The sequence below is a fragment of the Heloderma suspectum genome, chromosome 7 (genome assembly GCF_057233095.1).
Source record: "Heloderma suspectum isolate Gila_16-S chromosome 7, 16-S_ref, whole genome shotgun sequence".
NCBI lineage: Eukaryota > Metazoa > Chordata > Lepidosauria > Squamata > Helodermatidae > Heloderma > Heloderma suspectum.
Window position 1 is genome coordinate 46,318,889 of NC_139464.1, and position 24,810 is coordinate 46,343,698.

Here is a 24,810-nt window from a genome sequence, read left to right on the forward strand (position 1 = left end):
GCACAGGATCTCTGCCCGAAAACGTGCCAACTCTACGTGTCTGAAAATGGGTGCACAAAAATACAGGTAGCACAATCACTGGCCCTTTGACACCGCAGTTCTGTGCATATTTGCTCGTAAGTCTCACTGAGTTCGATGGGACTTGCTCCCACCCGTGCAGAGGATTTATTTATCAAATTTATATCCCGCCTTTCCACTACAAATGGCCTTCAAGGCAGCGAACAATAAAATACGAGATTTTTAAAGTACAAAATTATAAGCAAAACATATAAGCAAATCAATTTCGGTTGTAGCTTAAGGCTTCAGGTCTTATTACAGAATAAATTGCACTGAACTCAACGAGCTTTCTGAGTAAACCCACGCTGCACATCATGCCTTGTTTCTGGCGCATGGTTATGTATTTAACAATTTATACCTTGCTTTCCACTCCCACCCCCCATATCAAAGCGGCTTACCACATACAAAAAAGCAACACTAAACAGCAAAATCCCTTTTACAGTGCACTCCTAAGTATGCCTACTCAGAACTAAGTTCTACTGAGTTAAATGGGACTTATTCCCGCGCAAGCGTGCACAGGATCGCAGCCTTCAAACCCTAAGAGACAAGTAAGAATAAAAACCCGGCCGGGAAGGGCTGGAAGTCAAAAACCATGCGCGGCGGTAGCACTAAACCGGCCGCTCGTGCTGAAAGTAAGTCTTCTTTTACGTCGGGTGGCTCCCTCTATGTCCCGCCAATATTCAGGCGCCTCCCCAGTTGGAATCTCTCGGAGCGACTCGGTCTGGCCGTTCAGTGCGCCTGCGCAAGCCTTCACCGCCAAGCCTGTTGTGGGTCTCGCCTGCCTTGCGGCCGCCCTCTGAAGGAGCCCTGGCGGGGCGCAGAGACGATGGAAGCAGCTGCGGAACCCCTCGTTTGCGAGCGGCTTCATCCGCGGCACGATTCCCGCTGGCTCCTGGAGTTCCTGCCTTCGCCGCTTTGCCTGGCGTGCGCCATTGAGACGCTGAAGGAGGACGGGGTCTCGGTGTGTGTGCGCGCGCGCGCGCGCAGGAGCTAGCTCGTTCGTTTTCAGCTGCCCGGTGCTCCCTGAGACCTGCTGCTGCTGCCCCTGGTTCTTCTTCTCGTTTTCCCTTCCCCGCCTCGTCTTGCTGTTTCCCGCCGTCCTCCTTTCTGTCTTAAGTTCGTGGAGTCACCTACACCTCGAAGGGAGGGGAAATTTACCTCAAGTTCTTATACCTGGCCATTTGTTTGCACCAAATACATGCCAACGAGGGGTGGAGAGTGAGCTTAATAATGAGGCAGCCCTTGGGCTGCCCTTAATTTGAGTCAGGCTTGGGCAGTGGTGTAGCGGAAGCAGGGCTCGCAGGGACGCAGCCCCTGCACCTTTTCATTAGCAGGGACTCTGGTGTCATCTGCCACCCCCCCCCCCTCAGAAGTCCGTGTTCCCTCAGAGCTTAGCTGTGATCCTCACTGTAGCTGTGAGGGGAATGAATTTTCCAAGCAACCAGATATTGTTCCATGTTGGAATGCGAAGTATTTGGGATGACTTGGTCTGGAATGGACAATTAAGACCTATTCGCTTTACCAAAGACGTGCTCCTGGTGGAGATGAAAACTCCTAGAACTGGTTTGTTGATATGCATTGACACAGCTGCCTGAAATTTTTCGACTGCCCTTGGAGACTGTCCCAATGAGTTCCTGCATTTCCAAATTTACCACCACACCACTGTGAGTGTGTGTAGTTCAATCCAGCTGGATGTGTGGATGTTTCTGTTGGAAGGGGAAGGGGGAGATATAATGAAGGAGCTTAGGGAAGGCTAATGGGTAATGTTGGGGCACTAAGGGAATGTGCAAGGGGGCTGTTTAAATGAGAAGGGATCTGCCCATGAGGGCTGAGTTGAGAGGGTGAAGCTTCCATTTGTTGTTGTTCAGTCATTCAGTCGTGTCCGACTCTTCGTGACCCCATGGACCATAGCACGCCAGGCCTTCCTGTCCTCCGCTCTCTCCCGGAGTGTGCTCAAGTTCATATTCATCGCATCGGTGATGCTATCTAGCCATCTCATCATCTGCCGCCCCCTTCTCCTTTTGCCTTCAATCTTTCCCAGCATCAGGGTCTTTTCCAGAGAGTTTCCTCTTCACAGTAGGTGGCCAAAATATTTGAGCTTCAGCTTCAGTAAGCTCAGCTGGAATACTGTCATCTCCGCTAGCTTTGCTGTTAGTAATGCTTCCTAAGGCCCACTTGACTTCGCTCTCTAGGATGTCCAGCTCAAGTTCAGTGACCGCACTATCATGGCTATCAGGGACATTAAGATCTTCCCTGTATAGTTCTTCTGTGTATTCTTTCCACCTCTTCTTAATCTCATCTGCTTCTGTTAGGTCCCTGCCTTCTTTGTCCTTTATCATGCCCGTCTCTGCACAAAACGTTCCCTTGAGATCTCCGATTTTCTTGAAGAGATCTCTAGCCTTTCCCATTCTATTGTTTTCCTCGATTTCTTTGCATTGTTCATTTAAGAAGGCCTTCTTGTCTCTCCTTGCTATTCTCTGGAACTTTGCATTCAGTTGGATATATCTTCCCCTTTCTCCCTTGCTTTTCGCTTCCCTTCTTTCCTCAGCAACTTGTAAAGCCTCATCAGACAGCCACTTTGCCTTCTTGCATTTCTTTTTCTTTGGGATGGATTGAGTTGCTGCCTCCTGAACAATGTTACGGACCTCCGTCCATAGTTCCTCAGGCACTCTGTCTATCAGGTCTAATCCCTTAAATCTATTCCTCACCTCCACTGTATATTCATAAGGGATATGATTGAGGTCATACCTGAATGGTTTAGTGGTTTTCCCTACGTTCTTCAATTTAAGCCGAAATTTTGCAAGAAGCAGCTCATGATCTGAGCCACAGTCAGCTCCAGGTCTTGTTTTCACTGACTGTATAGAGCTTCTCCATCTTTGGCTGCAAAGGACATCATCAATCTGATTTCGATATTGACCATCTGGTGATGTCCATGTGTAGAGTCGCCTCTTGTGCTGTTGGAAAAGAGTGTTTGCTATGATCAGCGTGTTCTCTTGGCAAAACTCTATTAGCCTTTGTCCTGCTTCATTTTGTACACAAGGCCATGCTTGCCTGTTATCCCGGTGATTTCTTGACTTCCTACTTTGGCATTCCAATCCCCTATGATGAAAAGGACATCTTTTTTTGGTGTTAGCTCTAGAAGGTGCTGTAGGTCTTCATAGAACTGATCAACCTCAGCTTCTTCGGCATCAGTGGTTGGGCATAGACTTGAATTACTGTGATGTTGAATGGTTTGCCTTGGATTTGTACTGAGATCATTCTGTCGTTTCTGAGATTGTACCCCAGTACTGCTTTTCCCACCCTTTTGTTGACTATGAGTGCTACTCCATTTCTTCTAAGGGATTCTTGCCCACAGTAGTAGATATAATGGTCACCTTTAATACAATTTAACCTGAATTAAATTCGCCCATGCTTGTCCATTTGAGTTCGCTGATTCCCAAGATGTCGATGTTCAATCTTGCCATCTCATGTTTGACCACCTCCAGCTTACCTTGATTCATTGATCTTACATTCCAGGTTCCTAAACAATTTTGTTCTTTACAGCATCGGATTTTCTTTTCACCCCCAGACACATCCACAGCTGAGTGTCCTTTCGGCTTTGGCCCAGCCGCTTCACTCTTTCTGGCACTACTTGGAAATACCCTCTGCTCTTCCCCAGTAGTATATTGGACACCTTCCGACCTGAGGGGCTCATCTTCTGGCGTCATCTCTTTTAGCCTTGTGCTACGTTCCATGGGGTTTTCTTGGCAAGAATACTGGAGTGGGTTGCCATTTCCTTCTCCAGTGGACCACATTTTGTCAGAACTCTGCCATGACCTGTCTGTCTTGGGTGGCCCTGCACAGTATAGCTTATGGCTTCACTGAGTTACGCAAGCCCCTTTGCCACAACAAGGCAGTGATCCATGAAGGGGAAGCTTCCATAGAGTATTGTATTTTGAAAACCTAAAATGTTTGTGAGTGGGTGAAAAAGATTTTAACACCCCTGCATTTTTTCTCAGACATCCAATTGAAATACCACTGCCTTACTCTCAGCTGCACTGTTTTTGGATCCCAGATGAAGGCTGTATATCTTACAAGGTTGTATAATCATAGAAGGGGGCGTTGCTGTGACTGCCATGAAGGGACCCTGCACTTATGAATTTGCCACTACACTACTGGGCTTGAGCCTGGAATCTGTTTTCTGTGGTGGAGCGAATAAAGTAGTCATAAAAGGTGACCGTAGCAGGATGTGCGAGGTGCTGTTTATTTGTTGATGGAGTCTCCCTTGCTCCCTAGCCATATTGGTTCAATATTGGTGCCTGGCTTCTCTCCAGAAATTCAGCACTGTGCAGGTCTGAGTTAATTGGGGTGCAGCTGCTGCTCTGTATGAGGCTGAGTTCCAGGAAAAAGGGAGAGGGGCAGGGATGAGTGTGGGAGGAAGTGCGCTTCAAGGCACAATCCTATGGATATTTAGAAAAAAGGTTCTACAACTCTGGCTGGGGCATGCTGGGAATTTTAGGACGTTTTCTGGCTACATGCATAGGACTGAGCCCTAAAAGTGCTTTCATATGTGAAGCAAATTACATTTGCATGGTGCAGATAACATAATATGGACCCAAATGTGCTTTTTACAGCACAATCCTAAGCATGTTTACTCTGTAGTAAGTCTCACTATGTTCACTGGGGGGAAAATTGTAGCTGTGTTGGCCATAAGAAAAATTCCAAAATCCATGGAATGTAATACTCAATAATGTGCAAGCTCACTTCTTGGTAAGTGTATATAGGATTGCACACCATCTTACAGTGAAGAATGAGGGCCTGAACTGTTGTTTTAGTACATGTGGCTTAGGGTGCAATCCTAGGGATCTTTAGACAGAAAAAAAGGCCTGTAACTCCCAGTATTTCCCAGCCAGCCATGCTGGCTGGGAATTATAGGACTTTTTTCTGCTTAAACGTGTATAGGACTGTGCCTGGAGGGAGCAATCCTATGGCTGCTAGACAGCACCTAGATGCCTATAGGTTATGTTGTTTTCTGGGATCTGACCTTGGCGCCTGTGCTGGAGAACCAACCTCCTCCCACTTCCGCGCTGCCTCCAAGGCAGCGCGGAACAGCCTCATCCTCTGTGTTCACAAGAGGAGTGCAGAGCGGCCAGAAAGGGGCTTGTCTGGGGGTGTTCCAGGGCGGGGAGAGCCTCCTCTGCTTCGCCCTCCTGCTGCTAGGCAGCCGCAATTGGCTGTCTAGCCGAAAAAGTAGGGCAGGAGAAGTGTGGAGGGAACAATCTCCTCCATGCTTCTCCTGCCCTGCTTTGGATAGGTGGTTGCCTCTGAGTTCGGAGGCGGCCGCCTATCTAGATAGGATTGCTCCCTTAGTCTATTACTTTTAGTTTTGGCTCCCTGTCCCTTATTAACCTTGTAAGGTTTCTGATTTTGGTGTCCCTGAATCTGTCTAAATTTGTAAAGAATTTCCAGCTATGTTTAATGGCAGCTAGAGTTGAAGTTGGTTGCCATGATGAACAGCGAATGGGCTTTTGCTTAGCTGCTTCCTCACTCAGATCCAACAAAGGGGAGTTCAGGATATCATAGCATTAGCAGTCAAATACAACGGCTGCACGATAATGAGAGAAACTATAGCTAGATGAAATTTCCTTAGGAAAAGGATGATAAACCTATTTAGATGTGGTAAGGGTGTATGGTCCTTTTCACTTGCCATGTGAAGGGAAGAAGATATGCTAGCAAGAAATAAACCTGGATCCCAAAGTGGGGTGGGAATGGTATTGTGGTCATTGATACTGTCCTGCTCAGCTTATCCACTGATATTCATGATGTGTCTCAAGTTTTCCTGTGAAGTCAGTGCGGTAATTTGCTTTATGTTAGAATTAATGCTGATGATGCCATCCATGTATATGTCACTTCACAAAGAATGGTCAGATCCCTGCCCCAAGGGGTTTACAATCTAGAAAGTGATACAAGGGAGACAACAAAGGGAGGCAAATAGAGGTAGGGGAAGAATGTGCAATTATTGCAGTTACACATACTTCATCACAGCAGAGTGGATGGAGACTAGGGGGTTGTGCCAAAGACTTAATGGAAAAAGTGGTTTTTGAGAAGGGATTTGAAGTAATATCACTGGTGTCACATGCGTTGTGGGAGACAGTTCTATGCATAAGAAGCAGCAAGAGAGAAAGAGTGTTGGAACAGGAGACGGTTGCTGAGGTGGTGGAGCTCGATGAGCAAGGGCCACAGGTAAGGATGTTGGAGAAATTCGAGATGGACTAAAATGAGCTCGGATTTCTAAGAATCAGACCTGCAGAATCCACTGTGGAGCGACCCCCTGAGGCTGTGCAGAGTCCGTGGACTTTCAGATTTTTTTTTACTTTCCCATATTTTATGCATATTTATTCATAGGAAAATATGCACATTTCTGCTCAAGAGACATTGAATGGAAAGGGAGACAATATGCTAAATGTTCTGTACTAAGATAAATTATGTAAATTGTTACGAAATTATTTCCGTATTTTTCCGCTTGACGAAAAAATAATTTGCATCCGTCTTGTGAGCAGATGACGAAACTAAAGGTGCCTGACAATCTGCAAAGCACAGATGGAGCGGATTTTACACAGGTCATAAAATCTTTTTACACTAGGACATCCCTAGTCACAGGCATAGATAGGCTGGGATATAAAAGTGGAGCGAAAACACGGGCAAGGCCATGGAGGGGTTTATATCTTGTGCTCCTTTTCAGAAGCAAAAGAAGAATGGCATAAGAAAATGAGGATTTAAGCTTTACGTATATTTCTTAATACATAACTGATATAATTTTCCTTTTCTAACTTCTAGCTAGTACGCAAGAAGCATGTGCTCTCCTGCCTTCGAGATGTTCTGTCTCGGCATGCAACATTGGTCATCCCGTTATTTGCACAAGATGAAAGAGTATGTGCTCATTTCATAGCAACTCTGTTTGGTAAGGGAAAATCATAGAAACTTGACTAATATCACAGATTTAAGAGAAAGTGAATTTTCTCCTGCATGAATATGTTATTCCTTCTTTCACAGTCTGTTTGGTGTAGCATAGTGAATAAAGAGGTCGCAGACCTATGCATTTTTAGATTGAAAAATGTCCTACAACTCCCAGCACTCCCCAGCCAGCATGGTTGACTGGGGAATGCTAGCAGATGTAGGACTTCTGTCTGTCTAAACTTGCATAGGATTATGCCCTAAGTTTATGAGCTTTAAGGGCTAAATTAGATGCAGTGTTGAATGTTTGATTGCATTGAACATACCTAATTATTTGAACCTTTCTACACAAGACGTTCATTGTGCATTTGTGATTCCTCACTCATAATAGTAGTTTGCGGGTGCTTTACACAACGTCATTATCCTCCAGGGCCCCTCCCCTTTTTTGCAACCATTTTAACATTTTTTTTCCTAGCAAGGAAAGGCTGGTATATCTGTGAATGGCGGCATGTACCCCTAGTGTAGTTGCTCAATTCCACTATACCATTGCACCACCTAGTGGTTGTGTAATGGAACATATAGAAAGGTAGAGAAAGAACACCCCTGGGAAAAAAACATGAGTGAAGGAGCCGCAAAGAATCCAGAAGCCGAAGCCTCGGTAAAGTGGCAGGTTAAAAGCCTCATGTAGAAAAGCCCTTTTTTCTTCCAAATAACAGCTGTGGGGCTGGGGAGGCAATCAGAATTGGGACCATGGTTTATAGTGAGATGGGGATAATCCTTTCTCCCATGCAGTTGTCCCAGAGACATCGCCCCCGCCCCATCGCCCCCGCCCCATCGCCCCCGCCCCATCGCCCCCGCCCCATCGCCCCCCCGGTTCATAACAGCTTTGTGGTAGGGCAATTTTCTTTTCTTTTTTTTTAAATACTTTTTATTCTAGTTTTTTATCTTTATAAATGAAATAAACAATACCAACAACCTAATCAATAACTACAGTTTCCCAACAATACAATATTCTTAGGAGGACACAGCAATAACGAAAAAGGAAAAGGAAAAGGGGAAGAAAAGAGAAAGAAAAAACATTGGCAATATTACAATTCATTACAGTATAAATCAGTGGTCCCCAACCTTTTTGGGACCAGGGACTGGTCCGTGGAAGACAATTTTTCCATGGACCGGGGGAGGGGTTAGGACTGGGCCGCAGTAGGGGTGTGGGAACCCCCCTTACCTTGGCTCTGTGATCCGTCCCTCCTCCCCCGGAATCCTCGTCAGCCCTTGACTCGCCACGGAGATGCCAGCCGGCTCCGGCCAGGGGAGGACTTCAGCTGCTGGGATGCAAACGGCGTCCGCATAGCGGACGCCATTTACGTCCCTGTTCTTTGCAGTAATAGGCTATCACTGCAAAGAACCGGGCCGGAGCCAGCTGGCAGCTCCGTGGATGCGCTGCGGAGCGGAGCTGGCCAGGGCCAGCGAGGATTCCGGGGCGGGGGGGGAGGGACGGATCGCCTCCCCCCCCCGTGGACCCAAGGTAAGGGGGGGTTCCCACACCCCTACTGTGGCCCGGTCCCTAATGGGCCACAGACTGGTACCGGTCCGTGGCCTGGGGGTTGGGGCCCCTGGTATAAATAATCAACCTTACATTTCAATATCATATCATCAGTCTTATAGCAAGGAAGCAGGCCTACAATTCATTTCCAGTAACCATATATTGCCCTTCAGCTAAAATATAATATTAAAGCTTAACAGTTTAACTTGCCAAAAATCTTACTAACCAATAATGATAGTAATGATAATAAAAAAGAAAGGAGACTTAAAAGGATTAATAATAATACTAACAAATCACTAATAAATTTTATACTATTATATGATAATAAATCTTAAAATCAACCTTACAACAATCACTAATATATTTTGTACTAGATATATAAATGAGTGTGCACATTTCTATACACCCTCAGACAGTAAATTTAAGTACAGTATATCATATCCATTTTAAAAAGAAAGGATTTAAAGTGTGGTAGGGCAATTTACATTGTGCCTGTGGCAGGAGAGGAAAAGGTTAAACTTGATAGCTGTCTCCATATGCTTTGTAGTACCAGAGCTGATCAGCTCCTTGGTAGCTGTTATTTAGAAGAAAAAAGCTAGAAACATTAAATGCAAGCACACATTTAATGTCGGGCCTTGTGTGGCCCTGAGTTGGTACCTTCTCCAAGGAAGCTTTAGGCAAGCTATTATTGCTTCATCCTTCACTTCCTTCCATCTACAAATAATATCAAACTACCCCATGGGGATAGTATCAGCCTACTCCTTGGGGTTGTTGGAAGGATTATGAATATATTTGAAATGCTTTGAACACTGAAATTATCTATATACATGTTATAGTTATATATGCATTTTTACTAATTAGGGTTCTGTTCTGGGGGATATTGTGGGTTTTTTAAAGTACACGTAGTGCAATATTTTGTACCTGGAAAAATGTGATATTTCTGCCAGCTAGTGCTTATATTTCTAGTGTAATTGCTATGTGGAATATGGTTTTTTAGTGTCATTGATAGGGAAGGCCCACACATCAGTTAGATATGAGCTCACTAATATTTCTGATGAATATGCAGTGGAGGTGAAGAATAGATTTAAGGGGCTAGATTTAGTAGATAGGGTCCCGGAAGAACTATGGACAGAAGTTCACAACATTGTTCGGGAGGCGGCAACAAAAAACATCCCAAAGAAAAGAAAACCAAGAAGGCAAGATGGCTGTCTGCTGAGATGCTGGAAGTAGCCCAAGAAAGAAGGAAAGCAAAAGGCAACAGTGAAAGGGGGAGATATGCCCAATTAAATGCAAAATTCCAGAGGTTAGCCAGAAGAGATAAGGAATTATTTTTAAACAAGCAATGTGCGGAAGTGGAAGAAGATAACAGAATAGGAAGGACAAGAGACCTCTTCCAGAAAATTAGAAACATCGGAGGTAAATTCCAGGCAAAAATAGGTATGATCAAAAACAAAGATGGCAAGGACCTAACAGAAGCAGAAGAGAGCAAGAAAAGGTGGCAAGTATATATGGAAGATCTGTGTGGGAAGGATAATAATATCGGGGATAGATTTGATGGTGTGGTCAGTGAGTTAGAGCCAGACATCCTGAAGAGTGAGGTTGAATGGGCCTTTAAGAAGCATGGCTAATAACAAGGCAGCAGGAGATGACAAAATCCCAGCTGAACTGTTTAAAATCTTGCAAGATGATGCTGTCAGGGTGATGCATGCCATATGCCAGCAAATTTGGAAAACACAAGAATGGCCATCAGATTGGAAAAAATCAGCTTATATCCCCATACCAAAAAAGGGAAACACTAAAGAATGTTCAAACTATTGAACAGTGCCACTTATTTCACATGCCAGTAAGGTAATGCTCAAGAACTTGCAAGGTTGTTGTTCAGTAGTTAAGTTGTGTCCGACTCTTTGTGAACCCATGGACCATAGCACGCGAGGCCTTCCTGTCTTCCCTTCTCTCCCGGAGTGTTCTTTTAAGGTAGACTCCAGCAATTCATGGAACAAGAATTGCCAGATGTACAAGCTGGGTTTAGAAAAGGCAGAGGAACTAGAGACCAAATTGCCACTATCTGCTGGATAATGGAGAAAGCCAAGGAGTTTCAGAAAAACATCTATTTATGTTTTATTGACTATTCTAAAGCCTTTGACTGTGTGGATCATAACAAATTGTGGCAAGTTCTTGGTGGTATGGGGATACCAAATCATCTTGTCTGCCTCCTGAGGAATCTGTATAATGACCAAGTAGCAACGGTAAGAACAGACCACAGAACAACGGACTGGTTTAAGATTGGGAAAGGAGTACGGCAGGGTTGTATACTCTCACCCTACCTATTCAACCTGTACGCAGAACACATCATGTGACGTGCTGGGCTTGATGAATCCAAGGCTGGAGTTAAAATCGCTGGAAGAAACATTAACAGTCTCAGATATGCAGATGATACCACTTTGATGGCTGAAAGCGAGGAGGAGCTGAGGAACCTTATGATGAAGGTGAAAGAAGAAAGTGCAAAAGCTGGGTTGCAGTTAAACCTCAAAAAAACCAAGATTATGGCAACCAGCTGGATTGATAACTGGCAAGTAGAGGGAGAAAACGTGGAGGCAGTGACAGACTTTGTCTTTCTAGGCACAAAGATTACTGCAGACGCTGACTGCAGCCAGGAAATCAGAAGACATTTACTTCTTGGGAGGAGAGCAATGACAAATCTTGATAAAATAGTGAAGAGCAGAGACATCACACTGACAACAAAGGTCCGCATAGTTAAAGCAATGGTACCAGTCCATACTCCAGGAAATAAAGCCAGACTGCTCGCTTGAGGGAATGATATTAAAGGTAAAACTGAAGTACTTTGGCCACATAATGAGAAGACAGGATACCCTGGAGAAGATGCTGATGCTAGGGAAAGTGGAAGGCAAAAGGAAGAGGGGCCGACCAAGGGCAAGATGGATGGATGATATTCTGGAGGTGACGGACTCGACCTTGGGGGAGCTGGGGGTGGCAACGGCCGACAGGAAGCTCTGGCGTGGGCTGGTCCATGAAGTCACAAAGAGTCGGAAGCGACTGAACAACAACAACAATGACATAATGCAAGATGTTCCTCATATCTAGGGATGGACGAAAGTCCCTTACCTGTTCTTGAAGCTTACTTCGCGGTGGGGGGGAGGCGCTTTGGTTCTCCCCCCGAAGTCCAGGCGAGGGGGGGGAGGCGCCCCGCCTTGCCCGGCTGAAATTCAGGCTGGGGGGGAGGCGCCCCGTCTACCCGGCTGCGAGAAAAAAAGTAAAAAACACACACACACACACACACACACACACACACACCCATGATAGGCTACGTAACGATTTACGTAGCTTATCAAGGCTAGATTTCCAAAGTCAGCCGTGATAGGCTATGTAAATCGTCATGTAGCCTATCACTGGTGACTTTGGAAAAAAAAAAAAAGTGCGTACGCAAATGGCGGCTCCCATGGGGACTGCCATTTACGTTCCTTATTTTGACACGTCTAGTCTACGTAAAGATTTACGTAGACTATGGCGAAAATAAGGGCAACGCAATAGCATTCCCTTATTTTCGCCGTAGTCTACGTAAATCTTTACGTAGACTAGACGTGCCAAAATAAGGAACGCAAATGGCGGCGCCCATGGGCCGCCGCCATTTGCGTACGCGCTTTTTTTTTTTCCAAAGTCACCCGTGATAGGCTACATAAATCGTCACGTAGCCTATCATGACTGACTTTGGAAATCTAGCCGTGATAGGCTGTGTAAATCGTTACGTAGCCTATCACGGGTGTTGTTTTTTTTTTTTACTTTACTTTTTTTTTTTTTTGCAATGGCGGCGGCGGCAGCCGGTTGGGAGACCGGCCCCCGCCCCTGACGAAATGCCGCCGAACCGCCACCGGGACTCGCTGCCGAGAGGGACATTCGGCCACGGTAAGTCCCATCCCGGGGGGGGGGGGGGGGCGGGGGGCTGGCAGAGAATTTCCCCACCAATTTCAGGGGGCCGAATGCGTTGGCATTCGGCCTCCCGAAGATTCGGGGAGAAATTCTCTGCCATCCCTACTCATATCCAATTAACCTAGTGTTAAAGCATGCATGCTCTAATATAATATTTCAGGAAGCTATGTGTTGTCCTGCCTGAACAGCAGGATAGTTGGATGTTGGGAATATCTTGTCTCCTGTTACTTGAGAGGAATGGCCCAATCTTCTGACCAGAAATATAAATGCCTGCCACCTTGAACATTGTTACCAAATAGGGGAAATGTGATAATGTTGGAAGACCCCCAGTCCTCCTAAAAGTTTCCAAGTCCTAAAGCACAATCCTGTGTATGTTTACTTAGAATTAAATTCCACTTTGTTCAATGGGGCTTATTCTTTAGTAAGTGTGTTTAGGATAGCAGCCCCAGTAATTGTTCCAAGAGCATGATTCTGACTTATATGTGGGTTTGCCTTACAGAGATCTTACGAACTGTGGAAGACAGCAGTGTTCTGATTATACCCATTGAAGGTAAGCAGAAAATGGGGAGCTGAAATTGCCATTGTGGTGGGGGTAGGGGAAGGAAGCAGTTATTTCTTTTGTGGTTAAATTTGCATTAGTTTTTATTTATTAGCAGAAAAATTCCAATCTCAAAGATGTAAGGAATTTCACTAAGGCTGTAATCCTAAAATCACTTTCTAGGGTATACATTCTATTAAACAGTGGTCTGAGATTGTACTGCAAGAAAAGTAACTTGGTTTTCAGATTTTCTCTGTTTCAGTTCTCATAAATGTCTGAAAAATAAATATATTTGTTATAGTAGTTTTATTAAGCTTCAGTTATACTAAAATGTACTATATCAATTTCAGGAATGAAATGACAAGATACAGATATGCTATGCTTATTAAAAGGGGCATAGGGTAGGAATGATTTGGTAAGATGGAGATCTCATGTTTTCTGTTAACACTAGCATTAACATTAGCACAGATATATAGGATTTGGTAACATTTATTCACATTCATCCAATCCAGGCAAGGCTTTTATTGGACTGTTACATTGCCTCATTCATAGACTTTTACAGGCGGCCCAGGTATCTTTGTCCTCCACTTCTAACCTTCCTATGTTTTCCCACTGCTTCTTTTTTCTTACTACAGAACCTCTGTTAAGGAAGAAAAGATACAATAGCTGCACAATGTCTTCTAGTGCTAGGAGCCCTCTGGCTGGAAGCACCCCAGTCCTTCCACGAGTATTGAATGCAGCTGTGTAATGTCATAGATCCCTATTGAACAATTCTGGCTCCTTCCTGCCCATAGTATTTTATGACTTTTTAAACAATTTTGTTTCACATTAATTTTGCTTGGGGATGAATGCTCCCTGTTGTACCACTCTGAGAGAGCACTCATTTAGCCCTTAAAAAAAGGGCTTCCTTCTTCCTCAACGCATGATGTGTGGACTAGATATGGTGCTACTGTCTTTGAATTAGATGTCTTTGAATTGTCTTTGAATTAGGACTTGCAAATTGGCTGGGAGCACATTTTGTCTGGACTTTGGGTGAACATAGAGAAGTGTGTATAAAGGTTCAAATATGATTGTTTTCTCTTATTTTATGCTGATTCTATAATCAAATTGTAACCAAGTCCTAAAGAAGCCTTTTTCTATTGTCTTAATATATGGCTTGAAGTTGTGACTCTGTATTTCCTTCAGTGGCTTTGGTCACTTAATATTATCTTGGCAAGAGATTTTCTTACAGTACAATCTTATACAGAATTAGGTGTGGCTAATTTAGAAATGACTTGTAAACCAGCAGCTCAACCTTATACATCAGCTGTGCTTTAGTGCAATCTTGGGCAAGTCAATGTTACTTGATTCACTACCTAAAAAATCAAAAAGCAGTGACTTCAGAACTCATGCATTGATTACTGATGATAAATCAGATTGTCTTTGGTAGTGACAGTGCAGGCTTTTCACTGTGTGCTTATCTTGGCTGGGAGAAGAGGTCTTTGGGATTGGGCACAAAAGTGTTAAACTCCATTTCGACCATTTAGGCCACTTTTTGGAATTGCACATATGTTATTGTTATTGGGGTCTTATAAAACCACAAAATTGAAATGAGATATGCCTATTTAGGTTTATAGAAGCCAATCTATGCTTGAATTGGGTTGGAATTCAGTTGATGACAAATGGGAGGAAAGCCACTCTACTCTGCTGTTCATCTTCTGAAATATTCAAATATTCATTTTAATTGCCTAAATTTTATATCTGAAGATCTCCATGTTCTTAAGCAAATTATGAACTAAAACATTAATATACTAAAAATAGAATACCTCAAATGAATCACTAAGCTGGAATGAGATCCACACAAGGTTCTAAATGATTACAGTGCCCACCCCTGTAGTGCAGGGGTGTTGAACCTTAGGCCCAGGGACTATTCAGGGTTCCCCAGGCAGCCATGCCCCCTTCCCCACATCACTAGGTGATTCCAGGTTCCTCCCTACCCCAATCATTTGGTGGTTTCCCAGCTTTTGTGCATTTCCTCCTGTTCTAAAATATTAAAATACCTCCCCTAAAGTTTAGTAGCAGTAAGAACTTTAAGCTAAAACATGCTGGCATTTCTGGTATTTTGCCCCCCTCCCCCCTATAGAATCATAGAATAGTAGGGTTGGAAGGGGCCTATAAGACCATTGAGTCCAACCCCCTGCTCAATGCAGGAATCTAAGTCAAAGCATTCCTGACAGATGGCTGTCCAGCTTCATCTTGAATGCCTCCAGTGTGGGAGAGCCCACTACCTCCCTAGGTAATTGGTTCCATTTTCATGTTGCTCTAACAGTCAGGAAGTTTTTCCTGATGTTCAGCTGGAATCTGGCTTCCTGTAACTTGAGCCCATTATTCCGTGTCCTGCACTCTGAGATGATCGAGAAGAGATGCTGGCCTTCCTGTCTGTGACAATCTTTCAAGTACTTGAAGAGCACTATTGTATCTCCCCTCAGTCTTCTCTTCTCAAGGCTAAACATGCCCAGTTCTTTCAGTCTCTCCTCATAAGGCTTTGCTTCCAGTCCCCTGGAATGTAATGTGGCACCCAAGAGTTTATTTTTAAAAAAAATTATTACATTTATATCCCACCTTTCTTCTATTGTGGAACTCAAGGTGGCTACATGTGGTTCCCAGGTGGTCTCCCCTCCAAGCACTGACCAAACCCAGACCTGCTTAGCTTCAGCAAGACGGCTGCCTCATGTGCCTTCAGACTATGCCCTGGAACCAAAATTATTGAAAATTTTCAAAATTTCATTCCACCCTTGGGCTGAAAGATTTTGCACTATAGTGTAGTGAGGCAGGTTAAAGTCAGTCAACCACCCTTTAAAAATATTTCCCTGGTTTTCAATATTAGGTAGGAGCTGTGTGGATTGGCAGATAACTCGGGGAGGTTAACTCACTCTGGAGGACTGGGTGAATGGGAATTGGAAGAACTGAAAGAGCACATGCAATTCTTGAATCAGAGTGACCTGAAAATTCCATTGATATTCTTTATGCAAACTTAAATATGTGGAAATAGTGTTGGTGGCTCAAACCAATCAGTTTCCATTCAACTGGCATGTGAAATCTTGTGGATTTGTTCCCAAGAAGATGATTTTGCCAGTTTCATATGAACCGTCTGGACTCTTCTTAACAAAGCGAAGCAGTACTCACTATGTGTGGTTTTCCATGAGCTTATTTTTCAGTGGAACAGATGGAACAAGGACATTAGGCAGTGATAATGAGCCAAGAAAGTAAGTCTCAGTTGGTGCTGAGGAACTGAAACAGGTATCATAAGAAAACCTGAGCAGTTTTTTATGATTTCTGAATTATACTTTTTATATGTCATGGTTTGATACATGGGGTAGAGAACTTATAGTAGGCGATAAATCATCCAATTATATCTAGGAGAAAAGCAATTTTGCTCTCATCAAAAGGATTGAAAGATAATTATGTGAGAGATTGCTGACAGCAGAACTTAACTTACTGCTGTGTTTGTGATTTAACCAAGCAGAGATTTTCTCCTTCCTTGCTTGATTTTTCTTCCTTATATGTCAGAAGTATGACATATCACTATTTAAAATCATTTCTATTAATTCATGTATGTTTATTATATAGTACTTAAGGTAAAGGGGAAGAATAAGGATGCCTTTTTTGTTTAATAAGATAGCCACATCTTCCCCTTCTCCCATGTAAATTCTCTGTAGTTTAAGCTACAGAGAATTTACATGGGGGTCAAATGCTCTGTATAACAATGGTAGTAATAGTCATGGCAAAACATATTAAAGCGTATGAGAAATGTGTTGTAATTCTCACCCCCCCCCCCCCCCCGGCCACTTGTGCTCAGTTTTGGTACTGCTGGTAGTGGAGCTGAAGTTGGAGCGGTACCTGCACTATCTATTGGATGAATGTCAGGAAGAGGTGAGTAGATTATTCCCCTGCTCCTTCAAATGTACCTCCACTTGAAATTCGGGAATGAGGGATGTAGTGTGGAATAAGGCAGAAGAATAAGAGATTGATCCTTGTCCTGCAGTCTGCCTTGGAGTTGTTTTTTGCACCACTCCCACGTTACTGTTTGTATTGTACTAGAGGATCTTCTTCTGTGATAGCATTTTCCAATTTTATAGTAATGTGGTGCTTCTCATCAACTGAAACTAACGAAAAGATCCACTTCTTCATTTTTTCCTCCTTGAATTGCTACCTATACTATAACAAAATGACAGGCCACCATGGAGCACAGACAAATGGGTGATGGAATAAAATGGATGGTATTAACCTGTATTTAGGGCCAGTGCACACACATGAATGACATCCACACAATTTTTTTTTACTCTCCATATATAGGCTTATGTGGAGAAGTGTATTGATCTGCCACTTCACAGATGCAATGGGAACGTAATTTCCATGATTACAAATCCCCCAAAGTGCTGCTGTGATTGTGTTCTAGGCACGTGCAAGCCCCTCTCAGTCACAGAAATTTCAGTGGGAATGTATCTCTAGTGGAGCAGATTGCACAATACACTTCTCCACATGAGACCCTGTATGTGGGATTGTTCAGAATGGGCAGTGTGACCGCCATTCATATGTGTGCACTGACTGTAAGTGGACAGGCTAATACCATCTAACCCATGTGTGTTCATGTAAGGAACTTGTACTAGCCTAGTGGAATTTTTCTGAACAGTAGACTTCTTGACCATATTGAAAACTGCTTTTGAAACTTCTCTTAGTTTGTCATGTGGTAGTGGGCTCCTCCCTGAGAAAATAAGAGTTTAAGCCTTCTTGGAACTGTGGAACTACTTGGAATCTTGGTCATGTAAATTTTAGCAGGAGTGTATCTGTGAAATGTGTATTTACAGAATACATTTCTCCATGCTTTTCTTATATTCTGATAAAGAGAATTGCATGGATGCTGTTTGCATGTGTGAACAGGCATTTACACAGCAGATTTAGAAGCATGGGAGCAGAGAAAATATCAAGAACCCTATTTTAGTGGTTCAGAAAAAGACATAAACCAATTGTGATGTATTTTTCGCAGGGATAGTCTGCTGAATTGCCTGTGTTTCTCATTTTAGGATATTTCTCACTGATTATTTACTTTTTCACTGATTATTTACTTTTACCTACCCCCCCCGCCCCCCAAATAGTTATGCAAGGTAGCTACCACAAGAGACAGCTTACCCATATTTATACTTCTTGGAAAGCTGGCAGATGTTATCCCAAATTTTGCTGACATATTGATGATTGAACACAGTAAGTATTACAAGTGAATCATAACTATGCACTTGGAAGGCAAGAGATCATTTTTCTTTTTTTGATGCCCCTCAAGGTTTTTGTAGCAGAAAACAAGGAGATTGAAACATAATGTCAGCCAAGCTCATAGAGTGTATTCACAAGACCAACTGTTCTCTTCCTTTTTTTGTCAGTCTTGTAAATATAACTGAGTGGAAATCAGTTTTTGACTTTGAGTAAAAAGGGCTTGAAACATTATGTGGTTTAATAACAAGCCTTTCTGTATAGCCCTTAGTGAATCATTCCACAAATTCAGAAGATATTTTGGGTTTGCCAATATGAGGAAGAAAGCTCAAGCTTAGGTCAGAATTAACAAATCTGTTGCATAGAAACTGGTCATGACAGTGTAAGACTAGATCAGTAAATGAGTTGGTTTAGGGTTTGAATGAGTATCTAAATGAACAAAGCAGGACAATATCCTTTATATTCTGCCAAGGCAAAGTGGAATGGCTTGTTGCATGTCTCTAAACACATAAGCTTGCTGGGAACAGAACGGGAGGCAAGTCGAGAAGTGGAGCAAGATAGGAGGCAGTAACACCAAGCTGCTTCATCAGGATCAGAGTAGATGGAAAGACAATAAGCTGACAGTAGATGGCTAATTTGAGTTACATGTAGGTATATGCAGAGGCAGCAAAGATAGGAGTAAAGACTAAAGGCAGTATGTGTGGTAGTAAAAGTGAGAAGAACCCTGGGGACTAGAATGGCACAACTGTAGATGACGTAGTGCATCAGGGGATGACATGAGGGTTTTTTTTTATTGGTACTGCAGCATCCATCTCACTCGCCTGGCACACAACGCACTCCCCAACCTGTTGTCCTGATGCTATTGCTCCTTCAGTATTCCAGGTTCTTTTCCAGATCACTTTTATGACATCTTTCCTGTGATTGCAGTTTCCATGTGCTACTGAGTTCCAGTTTTATAACTGTTACCAGTGGGAGTGGCTTCAAAGCTGTAGAATCTGTTTTGGGAACATCTTTCTCCATTTTCACCTATGGCCTCAGGTGGGGGGAAGGAATTTGCAGGCAGGAAATTCGTAGTGGATCTCCATTTCTTCTCCTTCAACAAGGGGGTGGTTGGTTAACCATTTTGCGGGGAGGGTAATTTTCAGTGTTCACCTACACTTCTGCGCAGCTGTGAATAACTACACAGTCTTTTTATTTTAAACCCTACATTCCCATACATGTGCACATGCATTTACTGGAATTAAAAAAATAAAAAAGAACCAAAGCAGCATCACTAAACTGTGGCATGTGCTTGTGCTAAAAACACAAATGCTAAAGTACACCTGATCTTTCAATTCCTCCTACTTCTTCCATAATTACAGCACTATCCATTGGTGTGTGGCACTTGATTGTACTATAAGATAGTGGATACAGTGCTGTATTCATTAACGTGTGACCACGGAGCACCAATTGCATGTGAAAAAATACCAGTACAGTGGTAACTCAGAAATGAAAGTGGCTACAGTGTAGCCTCTACCTTGGAAATAAGCAAATCTTTGGTAATGTTCTGCTATTTTGAAGTAGCTGTTGTAGTGGCAGATAACAGGTTACATGCTTTTAGAGGACTATCATATAAGAGACCAGCAGGGCCCCTATTTCAGTAAGGAAGGGGAAAGATTCAGCAACGTCTTGGATATTTATAAGGTGAAATAGCAAAAAAGCAGTGTGTTCTCAACAACATTCATTTTGTATTCTTGTTATCTCAATATGCTATCAGTTGCTGTTTTGTTAAAAGCAAAGGGATTTGGGCCCTTAGCATGCAGATCCAGTACATGGGCTTAGTTAATTGTAACAACAGTTACAAAGTATGTAGAACCAACATGCTTTCTGGATGTGAATGTTCCTGAGGAATAATTGCATGTGGTCTGAAATACGGGGTGGGAGTGACTGTTTCCTTTGCTCTTTTGTGCCCAAACCATAATGCAATTTTCACAAAGTTATCAGTGTCCTCTCTTTATAATTGCCTTTTCTATTCTCTCTGCATGTAACATAATGGAGCATCTGGCTACAGGTTTGATGTACCCCAATGAGAGCATAAAGTCTGCTGTATGTTATCTTTATGGCAAGCTGTACTCTGTCCTCAGTGCTGCAGAGTGGCTGGCTGTACATTTCACAGAGAGGCTGTGTGTCCTCTTTCTGACTACTCTAAAGAATGCACAGACCAAGGAGCTGCAACTTAACTGTATGGGTAAGATACCCAGTCAGAGAAATACAAGGGGAAGGACTGTAGGTATTTTCACAAGCAGGCCTTTATTCTGTAATGCTTCTCTTGTGAGTGTTGTGAAACTGGAATAGAAAGTGGAAGAAGCCATTTTAACATCCACTGCATATTCTAGTAAATCTAGGGATTTCATTTGCTTTACAGACTCTGAGCCCATACAGATAGCTAAACTGCACTGAGTTGAGCACCCTTACTCTGAGATAGTTTGGCCACTGGTATCATCCTGTTCAGTCACCTTTTAGGTGCAGATGTGTAGTAAAGTGGCTATCTGTTGCCAGCCATAGAAAAATGCAAACACTTTTTTCAGCTTCCCTTGTGAAAATAGCCTTTGTCTGATTCTTTATAAAACTAAACGATATGACATATTGGGTGGATAATTGCAGACGATCATGCAGTGAACCAATTGGCTAAGAGCTAATGTAGCATAATGGTTAGGAGCATGAGCTACATGTTCAAGTCTCAGTTCAGCCATGACCTCACTGTGTTTCCTTAGGCATGCCTATATCTCTGTCAGATTCAGCCTTCATCTGTAATATGCAGATAATAATAATGTCCTACGTTACAAGGTTATTGTAAGGATCACTAAGGTAATTCTATGAACCATATAAAGACGTTTCAGAAACGAATTATGTAATGCTTAAATGTTTTGTCATCTCCTTACTTGTTACAGTTCCTCATTCTCCCTCCCTGGTTCTGTTGCAGGTTTGTTAAAGCAGCTGCTGAAATATGATAACTTTGTTTCATTGATTATGAGTAATTCAGGGATAGGAGCAGATCCTGCAAGCCCAGAATTGTGTGAGGGAGATGGTCCATTACCTTTAATCCTCAAGAAGGTAATTGTTGGAAAGAGTTACCTATTTCCCTAGCACATCCTGAGTAAAAGCCAATTGTCAAGTTAGTCATTATTCTAAATTGAGTTGTTATGGTGAACACTGAACTGATCTTTTTGGATTGTTTGGTTTTGCTATATCTGCCCTAAACAAGAATGAGAGAATACCTTATGCCAGAGAAGAAATTAAAAAGACTCTGTATTATGTCTAAATGGATGTGAGAAGACTGTGTGTCAGTGCTTTTTTCCCATTGAACATGGGGGTCATTTTCATAATATAGTGGATAAAGAAGGGTCGGCATATTTCCTATACTTTTTACTCTGGCCATAGCATATATGGCTTGTTTGATGTACATGTGTTTATTCATACTTTTGTGATCTTTCTAATACTATTTCACTGTAGAGTTTTGAAATAATAAAATCTCAGTTCCAAGCTCTATGCCAAAGGAATTTCTTTTTATTTTAAATTATTCTTCTTGCTTGTTTTCAATAAACACATTTTCCTAATGAACTAGCTGTAGTAATTTAGTGTAATGATCCTTTAATATCAATTCTGATGTCCTCCACAGCTGTTATTGTCAAGAGATGAGCTATTACAGGTAGCAAGTGCTCAGAGTATGGCAGCTGTATTGGTGCATTCTCCAGCAAAATATGCTCCTGCTTTTATCCATGCAGATATTCCAGGTAACTAAACGAGTCATTTTAAGTATAAAGAGACTGTTATGGTTAATATTCTAAACCTTGGGGCCATATTCACACACTCAAACACACCCTATGATTAAAAGTTACCCCAAAGTAACAACCTCATTCCTTGCAATAGTCGCTTATAAAGTCCTCAAAATACATTTTGTATTGGCCTGAAAAAACAAACTACCACATCAATTCTGAATGCAATTTCAGCAGCTTTGCATTAGCACAGTAAATATGGGTTGAGTTGTGAGATGGGTGCAGGATGAAGCAGTTACGCTGTTGCGTCACCAAACGCTAAACTCTGCATAAGCCATCTCCCACACATTCAGGCCAAATATGTTGCAGTAATTGATCTTGACTTGTGGTGACTAGGACTTATAGTGGAGGAGCTGTTCTTGTTAAACAAATGAACTTCAAGAGATTCCTTTCTGCTACTATGCATCTTGTGGGAGAGACTTGCCCTCTGGTTTTCTGTTCAGTGGGGATTGTGGCCATTTCCTTAGCTTCAGTACACAATGCTATAGAGTTTTGTTTTTGTAACGGGGGTCTGCACGTACACAGATACACACATAGTCAGTACCTGTCACCAACTACTTGAAGAGCATTAAGACATTTAACCTCGTATTTCAGCCATATTTTGCTCCCAAAGTGGCTTACAATTAATCCCCATAATGGTACAATATATTAGGGATATGTGAAGGTGTTTAAGGCAGTCTCTTCTGTTTCCTGGCAGTTCATGGCACGATCCAGGTTCCAGACTCTTCCCTCTAGAACAGAGGTGTACGTGTGCCTACATACACACACACACTGCCAATAGCATATGTAGTTTCTCTGCCACTGCTAGCAGGGTAGGGAACCTTTTCTTATTCATGAGTAAGCAGGCCTGATTCACTCAGCAGCACTTTCAAATAGCATCCCAAATATGAAGTCTCTGCATGTCTACTCAGAAGTAAGCATGAACAGCATATCTACGCAGAAGTTAGGAGGACAAGCCTCTGCAAATCTGCTCAGAAGTAAGCTGGACAGAATCACTCAGCAGCTTCCTCCCCAGGCCCCACCCCCTCTCCTCGTTAGGAAAAGCTCTTATTTCTGATCAGCTGCTGATCAGAGATAAGAGCTTTTCCCTGCTGGGAGAGGAGGCAGAGCCCTGGGGAAGAAGCTGACAGGCAGATCAGCTGGGCTGTGGGAAGAAGCAAATGCGCTGCTGCGGGCTTTGTGGGCTGCACCAGGAGTGGCTGAGGACTGCATGTGGCCCACAGGTTGTACACCCCTGCTTTGGAACAAGGAGGCAGAAGGAGCTGCTGATGAAATGTATTGGTAATAGTGGTGGCTTCAGATGACGGAACTTACTGAGGTAGCAAGTGAAATTTCACCAGCTTTAGCACACACTTTCTCTCTTTGGTGTGAGAAGGCATCCCAACAATGGTTAACTCCCCCATTGAGCTGTGTGATAAAGAGCTTTGCATTAGGCTCAGTGCCAATAGACTCTTCCTCAGTTCTTCCCTGCTGTTTTCACCCAGGACAGAGACTTCCTTGCCTTTGCTTTGAATACTTGTGCTGAACTTACTCCTTCAACTTTTTCTTAGTTCCTATTTAAAAACAAATACACTTCTGTTCCTTTTCCATACTGTTTCATTCCTCTCCTTGCTCTGTTATGTCTGTCATGGGGAAGCAAACTGCTCCTAAACCTGCAAAGTAGCAGGCAGCGCCTCAGCACATTCAGGTGGTGTGAAACAAACCGCGCTCTGTTCAAGCTGCCTCTGGGATTCCTTGGTGCGCTTCCCTCAGCCTCTTGGCATATATAAGAGCCCTGTATGTGTGAGCTGCTACCACCACCAGGGCCTCCTGGACAAGTATCGGAGGTATGATCAGAGGCATTATGCAGAGTCTTCTCCAGAGCTCACCAAATATGTGTATGAGAAAACTGTGCCTCAATTTGGGTTGGGGATGTGGTGCTGGGGAGACTTCCTGAAATCCTTTTCTCTTGCAATGTTTCCCGGATTTACATCAACCCCTCCTGAAGCTGCTATAAGCTGTGGAGGGGGAAAAGATGAGTGCCTGTGTTGTACCTGTGTTTTTCCTTCTTTGTACTAATATCTTCAGGGGACTGGGGTCAGGGGAATGGCCTCAGTTGGAGAAATACCACAAGGATAAGAGTAACCTCGCCTACCCCAGCACTACAGATCCAATTATCATCTGAGCTCCTGCTCCAAGTGCTCCCACATACTGACAGTGCGCTGTTTTTGTCATGGTCCCCAAAATATTGAATGCCCTCTCTAGAGAGATCTGCCTGCTGCCTGCTTTGTTGATTTTGGGCATTAGACAAAGACCTTTTTGTTCTTCCAGACTGTTTGCTATTTATCTCTTTTTAAATTATCTTAAATTATTGTTGCGGCCACTTTTATATTCATGTTACATATTTTATTTATTTATTAAATTTATTAATTGCCCATCTGGCTGGTCACCCAGCCACTCTGGGCGATGTACAATAATAGAAACAGTTTAAAACAATAAAATTCTACATTAAAAACATATTTCCAAAAATACCCTAACCCACCCCAAATGCCTGCCTGAACAACCACATTTTTAATGTGTGGTGGAAGCTCATTAAAGAGGGGGCATGGTGGAGTTCCCTAGGGAGGGAGTTCCACAGAGTGGGGGCCACCACAGAGAAGGCCTTCTCCCTTGTCCTCCCTGGTCTAGCTGTCCTGGCTGATGGGACAGAGAGAAGGCCATCCAAGGCTGATCTTGTTAAGCAGCCTGTGTGGTGT

At 43.1% G+C, this 24,810-nt stretch overlaps 2 protein-coding genes across 2 annotated transcripts in view; both read left to right on the forward strand.

Annotated features, from left to right (window-relative positions):
• Positions 1-649: 649 nt before the first annotated feature.
• On the forward strand, positions 650-14,608 carry LOC146339689 (uncharacterized). Its single transcript, XM_084811889.1, has 4 exons — positions 650-1,018; positions 6,874-6,997; positions 12,978-13,028; positions 13,652-14,608. Exons 1-4 carry the CDS (start codon positions 650-652, stop codon positions 13,762-13,764), a joined length of 657 nt encoding a protein of 218 aa, XP_084668015.1. The 3' UTR covers positions 13,765-14,608.
• Positions 14,609-19,922: 5,314 nt separating this feature from the next.
• The window catches only part of LOC146339690 (meiosis inhibitor protein 1-like), a 50,960-nt gene continuing 46,072 nt past the window's right edge, over positions 19,923-24,810 (forward strand). Inside the window, exons 1-3 of the mRNA XM_084809981.1 lie at positions 19,923-20,487; positions 21,223-21,353; positions 21,919-22,033. Coding sequence (XP_084666107.1) covers positions 20,220-20,487; positions 21,223-21,353; positions 21,919-22,033 — 514 coding nt within the window. The 5' untranslated portion in view covers positions 19,923-20,219. The remainder of the gene's footprint in view (positions 20,488-21,222; positions 21,354-21,918; positions 22,034-24,810) is intronic.